The sequence below is a fragment of the Psammomys obesus genome, unplaced genomic scaffold (assembly GCF_907164565.1).
Source record: "Psammomys obesus unplaced genomic scaffold, mPsaObe1.curated_primary_1811, whole genome shotgun sequence".
NCBI classification, from domain to species: domain Eukaryota; kingdom Metazoa; phylum Chordata; class Mammalia; order Rodentia; family Muridae; genus Psammomys; species Psammomys obesus.
Genome location: NW_026585987.1, coordinates 7701779 through 7717456, shown reverse-complemented (window position 1 = coordinate 7717456; position 15678 = coordinate 7701779). Strand labels below are relative to the sequence as shown.

Genomic DNA, 15678 nt, shown 5'->3' with positions numbered 1-15678 from the left:
GAGGGAGGGAGGGAGGGAAGAAGGGAGAAAGGGAGGGAGGGAGAGAGGGAGAGAGGGAGGGAGGGAGAGAGGGAGAGAGGGAGAGAGGGAGGGAAGGAAGGAGGAAGGGAGGGAGGGAGGGAGGGAAGGAAGGAAGGAAGGAAGGAAGGAAGGAAGGAAGGAAGGAAGGAAGGAAGGAAGGAAGGAAGAATCAGCTCTAGCCTTCTTGATAGAAGCAAAAAAACTAAAGAACAAACAGGTATTTCTGTAGATCTAGAACAAAAAGCAACAGAAATGGGTTTAAGGAAGCACTCAAGAACCCAAAAACACTATAAATAGGTCCACATTGTCAAGGCATTCTCAGGCATAGCATACTACAATATAATAATTTATAAATTATGAAAATGTTAAACTGCATTCAAAACATTCATGAATAATGCAGAACCTAATGTTTTTTAAGTTTCCCTCCAAAATGCTTAAAAATAGGAGAAAAAACTGAGTTATAGAAAATTTACTTTTTTGAAATCCATTAATGTGAGCCATCATTCCTTGGAGAATTATACAATTATGTTTACATATGTTATTGATTGGAAAAGCCAACTGAAATCTGCCTAGCAGCTTTCCGGAAAAAGCCTGCAAAATTCAACATGTTCCACACATGTTCTAAAAGGAGATGCTTTTCTCACCAGGCTGTGAAAGAGACCTCCACGTTCACAGTAACCTGCAGACCAGCGCTTGCCACCAGGTAGACACACGATCAACACGCTGGTCCCAGGTTCCGAGCTGGAGCTCATCTACAGAAATCTAAGATCTGATAGCAAATTACTTGCTCACAGCTACCTGTAGAGTGCCCAGCTGCCTCTGGTTTAAGAAGTACATACTCTTTCCATGATGTCATGCCAAAACTTGGTAAATTTTTTACTGTATAATACATCTTTAGAGCCTACAATTTTTTAATATTTATAATTTACTGAATCCAATCATCAAATCATTTTTATGGCTGATCTTCATTTCTCAAGGTATGTTCCTGGAAATTCTACCCCAAGAACACAATACATGCTATTATTGGCTGTCTGCCAGGAAGACAAAGAGTTACGTTGTTATGTTTAGAAAACATCTGGAGGCATTAGGTGGAACTGTTTCAAAGATTGATTGATTGACATATATCAGATCTTTCATGCATTTATTCTTTGCTGCTGGGACTCTCCAAATGAAAATCTGAGAATCTTTTCTCCACAAACATCTTACTCATTCTATCAGTCTGAGACACACAGAGAGAACGCCAGTGTAAAAAACTAATGTAGAAAATTCCTGACCACTCAGAATCTAAGCAGTATTGATGCGCAGGACTGAAAATATATTCAAGAAAAGAACATAGTTAAGAAGAGAAAAGGTTGGTTAGTTAGCTCTAAGTCTCATGAATCCCCCTTTCTACATCTTAAAATCAGGGGGGAAAGGTGTGGTGGTGGCATCTATAAGAGCAGATATTAAAAAGACCACATGCACACACTCTGTGAAAGCCTCAAAGGGTTGTTAAGCTAAAATCACACAACAAACAAACAGCCAACAGCACATACAGCACATCATACCTGTACTTACCATCTCACTGATGCTTGATGGTTGACAGGCTATGCAAATCTTGCACGTCTCGTACTTTACTTACATTCATCTTCAGTGTTACATACAAACAAATGTTTTTCTTTATAACCGAAATCCTATATATTTCAATAAAAGTACCTGTGTAGCTTTTAGCTGATGCATAATAACTCGTTTATAAAGTTCAATGGTTTGGAAGAACAAGTACATATTATTTCTCATAAGAAGGAAAAATAAAGAACTCAAGGTCATTTTTGCAGTTCTCTTGCCCATTGCTAAAATGTTTTGTTCTGTTTTCTTAGAAGGAAATGAAATCAAATCAAGATTAACAGGTTACATGATTTGTGTAATGCCTTCCGTGATACTTTCCTTCAAGCCAACCCTGTTCCTTTTCTGTCTATTCAAAACATTCTCTCTCTCTCTCATTCTCTGTCTCTCACTCTGTGTGTGTGTGTGCCTCTCTGTGTGTGTCTCTCTCTAGCAGAAGCTAAATTAACTAAATTTGAAGATCTCTACTCATTTCACAGTACATAAAAATAAATTTAGGGCTGGTGAGACAGCTGAGTCAGTAAATAAGTTTGTCACCAAGCATGACAACCTGCGTACCATTCCCAAAGCCCACATGGTAGAAGAAGAGACGTGACTCTCTGAGCTCCACACACATGCTTGTGGCAGGCACATGCCCACATCCATGCTAGATGGTAGGTAGGTAGACAGCTGGATGGATGGATAAATGGATGGATGTTTAAAATAATAAAATAAATATAACCTGAGCATCATATCTTTTACATATAAGTAAAACCATCCTGGTTCTTCATATATTTTGTATGTCATAGATGGTATATCTTTGAGAGCCTAAGTTACTATTTCCTTTTATTCTTTAGTAAATCCATTTTCTCTCTGATTAATTTCCATAAAAGCAACTTACATTTTTTTCAGGGTCCCAGATGGAATTTTCCCCGGGTTCTCTCAAAAAATTAGTAATGGCAACCTTTGATTCTGTTGCCTGCTTTCTACCTGATGCCATTGCTGGGGAATGTTTAATATTGCATGTGTGGCCTGACTTTCTGCAGATCCACTGCAGCCTGGGTGAAAACTGAACTTTGATCTTAAAAAAAAAACAAAAAAAAAAACCTCTAGTTCTTAACTTCTCTCAGTGACTGCAGAAACATAGCCCTCAGCTTACAAACTGCTACTTAACTCCTTCACTAGCCCCTCCTCCTCCACCAATGCCTTGATCCTCTTTGCAGCCACTTTTTTGTTGTTCAATGAATTACTATAAGCGTGCCTCTACCCAGCTGCTCTTCCATATTCCCTCTCTCTCCTGAGGACTGATGGAGACAAACATTACTCTCCAGCTTAAAAACCCTGGAATTCATAGACAAACATATCACAGTGAGTTACTACAGAAAAATAGACAGGATTAAAAAGGAATAACAAACACTGGGCAGCTGACAAAACTTCACCAAAAAAAAAAAAAAATAGCCATTAAAATGCAAACAGTTGAAGGCTTTCTTCAAAACACATCCCACTACTTTTGCCTCAAAACGCCAATTCCCACAGATGAAACTTCTACCAATTTTTCACTGGAGGGGGGTGGGGATCTTACTCACAAATTCTTAACACCAACATGCTTTTCCTTTCACATTATTTAACTCTTCGATTATGGTGGCATGGAGTGGAAAGCAGGGTGAACACAGACTGTGCAGAGTGAGGGAACTACTCTGTCACAAGGAGGCACACCAGCAGAAGCACTTTAATTTACTTTACTATGATAGGGTGACGAGGCTGCAGAGACAGCTCAGAGGTCAATTCCCAGCAACCACATGGTGACTCACAGACAACTATAATGAGATCTGGTGCCCTCTTCTTGGGTGCAGGCACACATGCAGGCAGAACACTATACATAAGAAATAAATGAATCTTTTAAAAATAAAAAAGGTGACTACAGTAGAGATGCTGTTTCTAAAATTCTGTGATCACCACTTACATGCAGAAGTCCTTAGTAATAGTTGCTAATTTAACTGCTGCTATTACACAAATAGAAAAAAAGCATTTGAAAGCCAGAGGTACATGTGTGTTAATCAATAGTGATGTTCCACAAACTTATTTTAAAAGTTTTGAGTATTCTTGTACTCATTTACTGACTAACTAATTTTCTTGAGTGTGAATGTGTATGGATACACATACTACGATGGATGTATGCAAGTCAGAGCACAAGAGTCTACTTTCTCACAGTGTGTAAACTCCAGATATGGAACTCTTAGAAATATATCAAAATATATAGATTCACACACAAAAGAAGTAAAATACCGCCTATTTCATTATTATAATTATGACGTACTTTCAACTCTAAGAACTGACAAGAAATGTTCTTGAAAATTATATTTTAAAATGTGTAGAAACATTTTAAGAAATGAAGCCAAATCTAACCATTTTATCTATGAGAATGCTTTTTAATAAATGGTATATATGCTTTTTAATAAATGGTATATATGCAGGATATATAGGAAAGGATGAGGATGAGGAAAGGCCTTTAACTGAAAGTTAGTATTCATAGTGGGCTGGAGAGATGGCTAAGTAGTTGAGAGCGGTGCTGCCCTCTCAGGGAACCAGAGTTCTGATCCCAGCACCCATGCCAGGCAGCTCACAATTGCCTCTAACTCCAGTTGCAGGGGTCTGGTGCCCTCTCCTGGCCTCTGCAAGCACATAACACTCATATGCACAGCACAGACATGCAGGCAGGATAACATACAAAAATAGATTCAGATGATTAAGATAAAGCTTCAGGTTGCATAAGCAGTGGAAACTTATTTTCTAGCAGTTCAGAGGCTAGAAGTCAAAGATGAAGGTGCTGGGAAGTTTGTTTCTTTCATGGCCCTTCTTCCTTGGCTTCTGGACGGCTAGCTGTTTCCTTGCTCTGTCGTCCTGTGGTCTTCTCTCTCGGGATACACATCCTTCATATCTTTTCTTATAAGTCATGCTGCGTTAGGCTCACCCTCATAGCCGCATGTTCACTTCTTCTGTGACATTAACTCAAAAACAGTCCCATTCTAAAATACTAAGAGTACTGAAGAAAAAAGCCCACAACACATACCCGTCTACTCTAGACAGGTTCTGTGCTGAGGACTCGATTACACTAGTGCCATACTCACCCTGTGTCACACTCTCCCTGCATCACACTCTCACCCTGTAAGTTGCTACAAATTACAAAGTGGCTCCCCATCACATCTTATCAACTAACAATTAAAAATGAACTTCTTTTGATAAGCATTTTTATCTTCAATGTCACCTGGGTTTCGTTACTACTTACTTTCAAGAAAACTAAGGTGCTTTATTATGCACTTTCCACTCTAGTAAAGTTGACAAACGTTTTTTTTCATTTTTGGATTAACCTCAGTCTCTGTTTTATACTGAATCTTCCAGAGTAGAAATGCCAGAATACTCTATCTGTGACACACATTCAGAGGTTCTCAGTTCAACCTTTAGAAGCCAGGCCAGAGCAAGACTGTCAGCCTCCACTGGAGCCAGTTCTCACAGATGCCAGGATTCATCACTCCTATTCACCAAAGCTAATTCAGAGTTGTGCCCCTTCCATGTATGACTGGCCACAGCTGTCAAAATTCTACCCTCTACCCCAACACGGCTCTCAGGCCACGGGTTAGCAAACATTCCTGGATGTCATTACATTACTGTAATGACAAAGGAGGTTGAGGTCAATGGTTGTCTATACCATGTTCTTTCTATAGAAACTATGTCTAAAGGACTTGTCCAAAATGAGAAAAAGAATAGCATAAGGCAATAATGAGAAGCAGGCAAACAGGGTATCACTGATGGAACCTGCTAACATAATTTTTGCTTAAAACCTAAATGTCCTTATTAGAATCTCCAAGACAAGGGGCTAGAGAGATGGCTCAGGGCTAAGAGGACAGAGGACACGAGTTCAGTTCCCAGCATTCACATCAAATGGCAGGTCTAGGGGATCTGAGGCCTCTGGCCTCCATGCACACACATGCACTTATCTACACTCAACATACACGCACAATTTTTAAAAAAATAAGTAGAAAAGGTCAGTATAACAGTGATTTCAAAACCAAACAAAAATAATACCAGAAGGAAAAATATACCTTTCATTTGTCAGTACAAAGTTGAAATCATAAATGAGACAAAAGTTTTCATAAAATGGTATTTTTTTTTCTACTAACCAAAAGCCACAAAAAACATTCAAGAAAGACTGTCAAAGACGCTGTGGTGTCCAGTTTTTTAAACTTTTCATTGGTTACTTGTGAATTTCTCATCATGTACCCCAGTCCCACCTATCTTCCTCTTCCCTCATACCTGCCCTCCACCCTTGCAATTCCCTCCCCAACAGAGAAAAAAATAAATCTCATTGTGGAAGCTGTAGTTTGTCACAGCAGGTTCCATAGTATAACCTTTTGAACAAATTTCTTTGCTTGTAAATGTTCATTGCAATGGCTCATTCAAGTATGAGGGCTCTAGCTGCCATTACACTATCAATACTGGATCCTGACTAGGACTCCTCTCCAGTTGTTACCCTGTGTCATAGAGATCCTATAGTTTTGTATCTATAGGATCAGCCCCTTCATGCACTTCAGCAGTTCACTGATGGGGTAAATGTTGGGATGGGCCAATTCAAAGCTCTGGATCTGGGTCTGAGAGGTATCTGATCTGGTCAGCCTGAAAGATCACTCACTTTCATGCCGTCAGGTTGGCTTACCATCAACCCCCACAACCAGGGCCAGCTCTGCTCTGCTGCCCAGGCACAGTGCAGGGCCTGCTCTCCTGAGTGCTACAGAAGGTGAGGGGTAGGGCCTGCTCTCCTGTTCTGATGACCTCAGGGCTAGCTCTTCTGCCTGCCATAAGTAGCAAAGGGCAAGGTGGGGGAATCTCACCCATGTCACCTCATAGTGACGTACCTGAACCTTGGGGAAAGAAGGAACAGTATAGATATTCCATTTAAGGCTCCTATATCACCTTTAAAAATATTATTTTATAAGAACTTTTCTTTAGTTACTAAGAGAGAAAGACTGTTTTTGTCAATAGCCACTGGTGGGTTGTCCATGGGCTAGTGGGTAGTTATACATCCACCCACACACTGGCATCGCCAACTAGATTCCTGATGCATGGCCAGAATGTCTCCATCCTTCAAAAAACAACCCAAATTGCACAAATGGCATAATGCCCCACTTTAACCATAAGTGAGCTTTCATGATATTCTGCACAATCAAGTCATACAGTAGAATCATTACAGTGGTATACTAGAAAACTTCAAAGCAAAGGGAATTTGTCCTTACAAGAAGAAGGGCAATCTACTGTCTTTTATGAAATAAGATCTTGTATTCATTCCTTGTGTAAAAGGAATTTGTATCTTGTATCTTAATGTATAAATCAATCACCATCACTTTGTGTGTACAATCATTCACAAGGGGTTCAAATCGTGACTCAGCCACTTAAAATTTACTACTGTTGGTAAAGTCATTAGTTTCTTCACTGTGTACCTGCTTTATCAAAAGCTTAACATACATAAAGCACACTGCTAAGTACTAACTCAATGTACATTCTCAATGAATGTTAATTATTATCCCGATGTTGGAAAAATGTTAGTGTTAGGTTTGGCACTGTTCAATTCCTTGGTTTTTCACTATATCAATAACCTAGTCCTTCACACTTGGCTAAAAATACTTGACTGGCTCTTGCCTTCCTTTTCAAATTCATTTCCTACCATTCTCATCTTTCCCACCAACCTTTAAAATGCCGTCTGAGTCATCTTTCTTTCCTTCAATTATGCTCTATTGACTCCTCATCTCAAGGTCTCTAAACACAGGATCACTTTGGCCAGGAAGACTCCTTCCCCTGTAGCAGCCTCCTTTGCATGATTTAAGTCTCAATTAAAAGGAGCCTTTCTTGGGGTCAGGTTGTAGTTCAGTGGTAAAAATGTTTGCTTTGCCCTAGGCTTAACCCTGTACCTTAAGAACAACAACAATGATAACTCACTTTATGTGGGGTAAATTCTTCTATATTCTCTTTTTACATGTGTGTGTGCCATGTGTGTGTGCACATGCAGGCACATACATGCCATGTAAACATGTCGCACTCATAGGACCACTTGCAGGAGTCTATTCCCTCCCTTCACTATGTGGGTTCTAAGGACCAAGCTTGGGTTGTCAGGAATGGAGGCTCTCCAGCCCTCTCTATCCTTCATTTCCTTTAGTTTAACCTTATTCTCAACATGATTACCATACAGAAAACTACACTGTTTAGCCCTGAGTATGCGCTTTCGTCCTGCGGCACTCACTCCAATGGAACACTAGCCTCACAGTGACAGAGATGCAGAGCCGAGTATAATGTCCCACAGTTCAGCCCATAACTAACTAATACTGTAGGTCAAAGGCCAAGGAGAAAGGTCAGTCAAACTGCAAGCCGTATGAATTTATTACTGACAGACTTCTCTAGAGAGTGGTAAAGGATATGTATAATAGAGTCTGTGTTTCAAGTTTAGTGGTCCCCACAAAACTATGGTTGAAGAACAGCCTGCTCATACACTTTGAGGAAAGAAAACTGGTACATTCTCATTTCAGATGAAAGTCAGTCTTCACTGCAGGGGATATTAGTCAAACTTTCAGAGCCATTCAGGTCCTCGTACTAGCATCAACCTAATCCAGTGTGTTCCATGATAAACTCCAGTGGAATTTACAAAATCTCTTATTTCCATAGCATCTATATTTGTTTAACTAAACTTTACACTACAAACTGAAGTCAAAGCAAAGTCAGAAAAGGAACACATAAACACCAGGATTCCACTTCTCTATTCCTCATGTTACCAGGGTTGCCACAATACAACTGTTTAGAGATAGTAAAAGATACAAAAGTATTCAAAAACTATCAATAGTACTTACGCATCATTTGAGCAAGTCATAAATTCTCCTTTTATTTTGGGATGCCATGAGCCAGTATGAAGCATTGCTGTATGACCCTTAAAGAAGAAGGTGAAGAGGGTGTTAAAAGGCAAAACATAGACTGCCATCACACAGTTAAAGGTAAAGCCTCTGAGCACCGTCAAAACATATTACTTTACTTATAAACTAGTATTACTTTATACCAATTTCACCTCATAGCATGCTTTATCTCACTTGTATACCACTCTGACTACTGTGGGCACTAGCAGTGCTTAACTGTAATGGGTACCTACAAAGGGGTTATAGAGAAAATGATATGTTTTTAGGAAAAAATACACAAAAGGGAAAACCTAAGGCAAGCAGGTCCTTCTTTAAAGTCATGATCTTTTCTCTAATAGAAATTAATTAAGAAAATAGAAATCACTTACAAACAACAAAGCAAGAGATCAAGGAAGAAAACCCTTAATTCCTAAATCTATGTTAACAATACTGATTCTACAACCTAGCTGTAAGAATAAATATGAAAAGAGGAAAAATATTTAAAAGAGCAGGGAACTTATCTCTACCTAAAATAAAGAACATAGGAACACTAAAATCAAAGAAACATAGTAACAGCATAAAAATTAATATACAACCAAATCAATCAGAATACACATCAAATACAGATGCAAACATACACACACAAACACATCCCACACCACACAATCCCAGGGAGCACAATTAGGGAGAGTCTAATACACAGTGAGTCAGCATCGAGAGGGGCAGAAATGAGACTAACAGTTTTAATAAAATAACAGCAGTATTTCTAACAAAGTCCAAAATAGAGCTATACCTTTAAAACGGCAGAATATACAGATTAAGACAGATTAACTTAAAAAAGAAAGTAACAGTGCCTCTCTGGAAAGAATGAATTGAAAATCAAAGCCTGGAAATCATTTTCAGTCCAACTGTCCACAATGTCTCAAATAGTATATAGTGTCATCACAACAATCTTATGGAACAAACAGGGACCAGCAAGGTAGAGACTCTCAGCCTCAGCAATGAGACATGAACTGAAAAAGTACTCATAGGGACTACATAAAAAGATGGCCATCTCCTCTTCTATATCTGAGCTTGTGACCATGTTTCTAACTGTCCATTTGCCATAGCCACCTGCATTTCAAACATATATGTCCAATAAGAAAATCTTAATTTTTAGTCACTAATTCATTTTCAATTTGCTTCCCAGTTAGGCTACAAATGTGGGAGTCATTCTTAAATACTCCTCTAGCCTTAATCCTCCAATCTTCTAGATATAATCAAACTTCATCTACCAGCCAGTCTCTTACCAAGTCTATCTAAAATATGACAAGTCTATACATTTTTCTCTTTCACTGCCATCACTCTTCTATAAGCAAACATTACCTCATGTTTCTTTATCAATTATTTTTATGCTAACAGTCTCTTTACTTTCACTTTTATCTTGTGTTCCACACGGTAATGTAAGCCCTTTAAAAATACAGTTCTATGGTAGCTAATGCCGAGACTCGTCAGTGTCACCAGAATATATTGTATACATCAGAAACTGTTGGAGAGTAAATTACATAGACATAGATATATGTATACATATGTCTATGTACACATGTGTGTGTGTATATATATATATACACTGCTCTAATGCCACTCCTCTGTATCTAGTCTTTTACTAGCTTCCAGCATCTTTAAACAAGTCTAAACAAATTAGTTTTCTGCTCATTAGTTTCCTCACAACTTCACTGTGTTCCTTCTGGCCCAACATGTATTAATTAGCTGTTGCCTGCCTTTTGGTTCCTTTACTACACAGAGCTCTTCAACAAGCAGCTTGCTTTCTCACTGCTGGAGGCCTTTTTATTTTCCTTTTCCTATGATGACTTTTCCGTTCTTCCAGCCTCAGTTTACAGGCCCCTTGACCCAATAGGTCCCTGTAGCCTCTAAGTGAACACAGCCTAACTCACTGTTCTTTCCCACTGCACCTATTTCCCTAATAACTCAACCATGTGAGACTCTTTATTCATTTATTTGGCTTTTGAAAAATTTGAACCTGCACATATTCACAAACAGATACAGATGGGGTAATCTTAAAATTTAGCATAAATGGGAACAAACGAACCTTGCTGTGCTTCCAACACGGAAGACATATGAAAGGCTAAAAGGAAGGGAGAGAGAAAGGTATACACCTGCAATAGACTGAATGGTGGACTCCCAAAATACATCCTTATCCCAGGTCCTGGGATCTCTGAAGAGGATCTTGTTTAAAAAGTGTTTTCCCAGAACCTCTGCTCAGATGTAGCCCATGGTAGCTCAGTATCCAAGTGGGTACCCTAATAAGGGGAACAGGGACTATTTCTGACATGAACTCAAAGGCTGGCTCTTCGACTTCCTCCCCTCCCCCCCCCCCCCGAGGGAAAAGCAGCCCTGCTAGGTCACAGAGGAGGACTTGGCAGCCAGTCCTGAAGATACCTGATAAACTAGGGTCAGATGGAAGGGGAGGAGGTCCTCCCCTATCAGTGGACTTAGAAAGGGGCAGGGAGGAGATGAGGAAGTGAGGGTTTGGGAGGGAAAGAGGGAACAGGATACAGCAGGGATACAAAGTTAACGAACTGTAACTAATATTAAAAAAAAAATTTAAAGAATTTACTTATGAATTACCACAAACAAAAAAAAAAGAGTATTTTCATAAACAGTAACCTCACTGGGTCCATCTGCAACACAATCCCTAACACTCAGGAAAAGTCACAGTAGATGGAACAAAAAGCATGTAAGAGCCAGAGCACCAGGACAACTGACTCTCATAGCATCTTCTAGACACGATGGGGAAGCTGCACCCAAGAAACCTCACAAACATGGATGCCTAAGCATGACCTGCATCATGACAATACCAGCTGGAATATCGATACGAAGTACAGGAAGTTTCACAAGGGCTCTCTCCTAGCTAAGACCTACAGGCAATCAGTGGCTGCTGAGAGAGGGAGAACCAAACTTCTCCAGGGTTGAGCTCCATAACGGGCTATCCAATATTAAGGGGTCAGCCTACTCACATCTACATACAAGCAAACCTAAATGGACTCAAGTAGGGTGTGTGTCTGTGTGTGTGTGCATGTGCATGTGCATGTGTGTGCATGGGTGCACGAGTCTATCAGTGTTTGTATGTGAACCAATAATAACAAGAAAGAAGTCACGAATATGAGAAAGAGTGGAGGGGAACCTGGAGGAATTCAAAGAGGAGAGGGCAAAAGGAAAATTATGCAAATATAGTATTCCAGCATAAGATTCTCAAAAAAAAAAAAATTAAAGAATCTCTCAATAAATTATCAGTATGAGTCCTACACCCAATACTGAGTGTTCTTCTAAAGGAAAAAAGTGGAGGACACAAAGAGAAAGCCATGTGACAGGGAAGGTTGATACTGTAGTTATATAGTCACAAGAACATCATCAAAGCAAAATGAAGCAAGGAAGGAGTCACCCCGTAAGGCCACTAAAGGGAGTGCGGTCCTGCTTATACCTTTATTTCTGATTTCTGGCCTCAAGATTTAATCATGTATAAAACCACAATATTTCTGGTAATTAATTACAGTAGCCTATACAAACTAGAAAATACTCTCAGCTTAAAGCCAAAATTATAAGCATTGAATTATAATTAATACATTTGTTTTCTCTTTGCAGTGGTATGCATTAACAATTCTAAACTGCTTTCAATACAATGAAGAATTAATCCAGTGAATAAATATGCTGAGGCTGATGAGAATCAGGTTTCTCACTGCTGGAGAAAATAGCTACAAAAATGGAAAAAGAAAGGATCATAATGAACTGTGTGGTGTTTTAAACTAATATGTAGATACAAATAAACAGAGGTGTTTATATGAATATGGACAGGCTGCTCTCCACTCCATATGCTGAGTATCTGGAAACAATGCCCTATAGGGAAACTAGCATAGAGGTCCTGAATTTTAACAATGAATTTTCAATAAAAAGAACCAGAGCTTCCTGGAGAAATGACTGGATACAGTGCAGGAAAAGGAAAAGAGGAACCTGAGATGTCTCACTGTGCCAAAAAGAGAACACTGCAAAAGTGATGGGGCAGGTAAAGGGCTAAAGTACAGGCTGGCGGGGCTTCCAATTCTGAAAATGTTCCAACATCAAGACTAACCATGATAGTGTGGAACTATAAACCACTGCTACAGTGAGAACCTCGAGTGCATGCTAATACGATGAGCTGCAACTTTGAACCACAGGCATGGCTGTACACACCTCTACTCTCAGCAATCAAAAGTAGAGAAAATTACCAGTTCAAGGCTACACAGCAGAGGGGCAAGTGGAGGGAGAGGAAGAATGAGAAGGAGAGAGGGAGAGTGGAAAGGAGGATGGGAAGAGGAAAAGATCTTTTTTACTCATCTCCTTATAATATGATGTTAATTGATAGATATAAAATGACTTCGCAAAAAAAAAAAAGATTTCATCACAGAAATCATTTTTTCAGGCAATTATCATCAATAAATGGAAAATTCTGTAGAGGAAAAAAGTTGAAAATGAACATGATGTTTACAGGATCACATATTCTTTCTCTGCAAATTATTCAGTAATTACAAAGAAGAAAAACTTTATAGAGGAAAAATCTGATCTACAGGACCTTATACAAGTAATCAAAGTTCCTATCATTTCTGCAGTATACATAGACATCATATACTCACATGATGAAATAAGGACACAGTGTTATTTACACATAGCCTGACACTAGGCTGGACTCAGACCACTGCAATGCTCACCCCACATGAGAGAAGCATCTTCTTGCAGTATATGATAACTGTCATAGAGACTCACAACTGCAATATGTAGAGGGACACTTTGGAGCACTCAGGCCTACATGGGGTGTCTTTATCAAACCACTCCACTCAAGGCTCTGGGATCTGTGTAGAACCAAAGGCAGAAAGTCTGTGCAAGACAGAGGAAGTGGTTGCCAAGGAAACAGTGTCTTCCAGACACAACAGGCTGGTACACATATAAACTCACAGAGATTATAGCAGTATGAACAAGACCTGTACAAGGTCAAGCCAGACAAAATCCCATCATTGAGAAGGGGAAGGGGACAAAAAGTCCTACCCTTAGCCAAGAAGCTATTTGGAATTGATACCTGCTGGGAAAGGATAAATCAGCATTGTCCAACAGTCACTGGGTATATCAACCCCACTCTAGGGCAGACCCCATGCACAGGAGTAGTTGGTCAGCACAAAATAGATTCAGGGTTGTTTTTTTTTTTTTAATGTGCATTTTTTTGTTTGGTTTTTAAATCTTTTTGTTTGTTTGTTTGTTTCCTGAGAAAGTGGGTGTAAAAAGTTGGAAGGATATGGAAGTAGGGAGAATCTGGGAGGAATTGGGGAAAAAGAAAGATTATTATCTATAGCATAAAGCACTGGGTCATTGTTTCTGTACACTCACATGAACTGGAGCACACTAGCCCTTTCAGTATTTATTTTTTATATCTCCTTAGTATAGTAACTCATTCAAAAAGAAGAATAACTAATTCCATGTTCCTGAGCACAATCTCAAGGCTTAAACAATGGGCAACATGTTGAGGCACTGTATATTTTTAATTTATTTTTTTCCCAACTCATCCTATTAAGCCTTTCTAACATTTCCATGAGTTATATATCACTGTACATTCAAATCATCCCTGGTGGCTAACAGAAATTCAGAAAAACAAAAACATGTCAAAGAAATAACTGAAAGCATAAATCACTGATTAAATGAATGAGAAAAACTTTATCAAATATATATGGAATATAAATATAAATCTTTTTAAAAATAAGTAAGGTGTTAAGTCTCTGGAGTGATTTTGATTTTTACCTTCTGTATATCCAAGCTTAGGCTTTGGGGCCACCACCACTGACAAGAATAAGCCAGCACGAAAAGGCATGGCTCTCCTGGCTCAGACAAGGCTGCTGGGTCTAGGTGGGAGGCTGGGATAAAGTGGGGAAAGATGAATCATCTTTGTAGCAAAGCTCTAGTTTAAACCAGAACTTCTTTTCTTTCTTTCTTTTTTCTTATTCAAAGCTTTGGTTGGTTGGTTGGTTGGTTGGTTGGTTGGTTGGTTGGTTGGTTGGTTGGTTGGTTGTGGTTGGTTGGTTGGTTGGTTGGTTTTGAGACAGGGTTTCTTTGTGTAGCCTGGCTGTCCTGGTCTCACTTTGTAGACCAGGCTGGCCTCAAATTCAGAGATCCACCTGTCTCGGCCTTCCTGAGTGCTTGGATTACAGGCATGTGCTGCTGCACCTGGCTTATTCAAACATTTTTCTGAAAACACTTGCATGAATGAATGAATGAATGAATGAATGCAAATGAAAACATTTGCATCTACAAGTACTCCTGAGATGTTCAGTAAGTCGGCAGAAAGGACAGGAGAGGCACTGACTAAGGATCACCAGCACCCTGGGCACAGCACTGTTGGGTGAGTTGCCAGATAACAGTAGGTTGGACCAGCTAGTGAACCTTCTCTAGGAAGGCCTTGCAGCACCTGAGACATTGCTGGTATAAGAGCTTGAAGTTGGGAATCATTGGATCATCAATGGTGACTTGTTTCTGTGGTTCATAGCTCCCTAGTAGCTCAATTTTCAGCTTTGTAGTTTTTAAATTAATTACTTTTAATATCCAAATTTCTCAGCCTGCCTTCATCTATACACAGTATATAATCAAATATGGCAAAGTCTCCTCCTGTAATGGGCCTTGCCTCATGGGCTGTGCTAATACCATGATTAGGCAGCTGACAGTTCTTGGGCCTGGGGCCAGCCTACATTCCAGTTGGAAACAGCCCTGCTGATAATGGCCCAATTATCTAAAACATTTTCACCAGTTACCAGTTTTCTTTGGAGGCATTAGCAGTGATGACAATTGAACCCAAGGAAACACCTACCCTCTCACCTCACCCCTAACCCTTCACCCCTCACCCCTCTGCATGCTAACTAAGCACTCATCCACTGAGCTTTATCTTCAGCCTACACATGCCATTTTATTTGACTTGAGCATCTGTGAAATTTGGTTATCCAATAAAAAATTAGATGTAGGTACAATGAACCATAAATAAAGGGATTATTCTGAGTATGTAGATGAACTGAATATAACCTAAAGCTACCACTTACCAACAACTATACAAGAATAAGTTAAAAAAAAAAAAAAAAAA

The 15678-nt window shown here is 39.4% G+C and overlaps 1 protein-coding gene across 1 annotated transcript in view; it reads right to left on the bottom strand.

Annotated features, from left to right (window-relative positions):
• The window catches only part of Wdr70 (WD repeat domain 70), a gene marked incomplete in the record, with an annotated part of 139360 nt that overhangs the window by 89323 nt on the left and 34359 nt on the right, over window positions 1-15678 (bottom strand). Inside the window, 1 exon segment of the mRNA XM_055601069.1 lies at window positions 8493-8569. Coding sequence (XP_055457044.1) covers window positions 8493-8569 — 77 coding nt within the window.